At 52.3% G+C, this 2,020-nt stretch overlaps 1 protein-coding gene across 1 annotated transcript in view; it reads right to left on the bottom strand.

The window, feature by feature from the left end:
• The window catches only part of KRT6A (keratin 6A, type II), a 30,207-nt gene extending 28,824 nt beyond the window's left edge, over nucleotides 1-1,383 (bottom strand). Inside the window, exon 1 of the mRNA XM_012001998.1 lies at nucleotides 611-1,383. Within this exon, the coding sequence (XP_011857388.1) occupies nucleotides 611-1,150 (540 nt within the window). The 5' untranslated portion in view covers nucleotides 1,151-1,383. The remainder of the gene's footprint in view (nucleotides 1-610) is intronic.
• Nucleotides 1,384-2,020: the final 637 nt, after the last annotated feature.

The following is a 2,020-nucleotide window of genomic DNA, read 5'->3' as shown; positions in this document are numbered from 1 at the left end:
ACAACATAGTTATAAAATATTATTCATCTGATAAATTTTACACAGTTTTTATTACTGATAGGACCTCAGTTAGAAGAGGTGTTAAATGTTGCCCAGTGATTTGATTCCAGTCTCATTACCCATTTGTGCAAGTGTCTCCTCTAAAACATCCTGATATTATGGTCATTCTTTGTTTTGAGGATTAATTAACATTTCCACATAACGTGTAAGTGTCTGAAGTCTCTTTTTTCTTAATCTAGCCAAAATATCCTTTCTTTTGTTTCCAATTTTTTTTTCATCTTACCCAGACCACAGAGTGTAATTTACTAGCCCGTGTACTCCTGGCATTTTCTTAGATACTTCAGAGGGAAGAGTTACCCTACTCCACTCTCTGATGGCATCATCTGTGCTTCAGGGTTATGAAAAGCTATGGCTTTCCCTAGGCAGGAGTGAGAACCAATCCGGAGATCCCATGTGGGAGTGATGCCCATCCCTGATACCTGCTGTGCACGGGCAGCCACTTGCACTGAGTCCCCTTCTCCCTCCCTCCTAGGTCTCCCTGGCAGGAATGTGTTCCTCCTCTGGTCTGGGGACCCTGAAGTGCCCCATGGAGGGCATGGCGCTGGCTCACCTTGTCGATGAAGGAGGCGAACTTGTTGTTGAGAGTCTTGATCTGCTCGCGCTCCTCGGCCCGCACCCGCTGGATAGCGGGGTCGATTTGCAGGTTGAGGGGAGTCAGGAGACTCTGGTTGACGGTGACCTCTTGGATGCCTCCAGGGGGGCACACAGGGAAGCCAGGGCCCCCAAAGCCACCAGCAAGGCCGGCTCCACCACCCAGACCAAAGCCAATGCCGGCTCCACCACCGAAACCAAATCCACTCCCGGCGCCACCAAAGCCATAGCTGCCTCCGGCTCTGCTGCCATAGCCACCACCGATGGCACAGCTGCCCCCTCCAATGGAGATCCTCTTGGAGCCCCCCAGGCCATACAGGCTGCGGCTGCCAAAGCCAGCTCCTCCACATGCGCCACCCAGGCCACCACTGCCCCTGGAGCGGGACACGGAGACGCTGCTGAAGCCAGAGCGGCTGACCCCAGGGAGCCTGGCTGAGCCGGCACTGAAGCCCCTGCGGCTGCTGCTGTGGCTCCTGATGGTGGTGGATGTGCTGGCCATGGTTCCAGGAGATGAGAGAGCTGAGGAGAGCGTGAGAGGCTGGAGGTGAGAGGGAAGAGAAGCAGGACTAAGAATTAGGCTCCGGGCAGCAGCTTATATATGGAGAGCATGGGCTGGGCCCAGTCCTGGAAGGTGAGCTTGCAGGTTGGGAAGGGCTGGGCTTTACCAACAGTGAGATCACACCCAGTTTCTAGAAAGGTATGAAATATGAAGATTGCTTTTTGGCTTCCTTTAGTCATAGAGAAATTCTCCTGCCTTCCAGCCTTGACTTGATCCTAACGCAATAAGCCTGGGTATACATTCACTGAAGTCATGAGTTAGTCATGTCCTCAAACAAAGGAGACAAGGAGCTGATCTGTGATAATTGTCCCCTCCTTCTTCTTCATCAGACACTCCCTGTGTGCCCCCTTCCCACACAGGTTTTCTCCTCCACTGGCACCAGCCTCACCCACTGAGTGGGATCCTTCCTGAGGGCGTATGGGCATTTGCCCGATGGCCTGAGCAAGAAGTGGCCTGTTGTGTTTTTTCCATTGCATTTGGACCAGTTCTTCTGGAGCTCCTGGCTGTCCTCCCTGGCATCCTGGACATAGGAATGGGGTCTACTTTGGAGATCTAACCCTCCTTTGTCAGGCAAGAGGGACAGAGGCGTTGAGTCTTTACACTGTAGCAGCAGCATTTGCTCTGTGTGCTGTGTGATCACCTGCCCATGTGGCGTTTACCTAAGACGATGGGAGAAGACATTGCCCACGGTGCCCAGAGACCTCACATCTGCAAGGAGTTTCTTTCCATGTCTGCACCTCCCTCTCCAGTGCTTGCTTTCCCATTGAGCTTAGTCTTATGTAAATGTGCCTTTCCAGTTGAAATTCATAG

The sequence above is a fragment of the Mandrillus leucophaeus genome, unplaced genomic scaffold (assembly GCF_000951045.1).
Source record: "Mandrillus leucophaeus isolate KB7577 unplaced genomic scaffold, Mleu.le_1.0 Scaffold118, whole genome shotgun sequence".
NCBI lineage: Eukaryota > Metazoa > Chordata > Mammalia > Primates > Cercopithecidae > Mandrillus > Mandrillus leucophaeus.
Note: the sequence above shows the minus strand (reverse complement) of the source record. Positions and strands in the feature narration are given on the sequence as shown.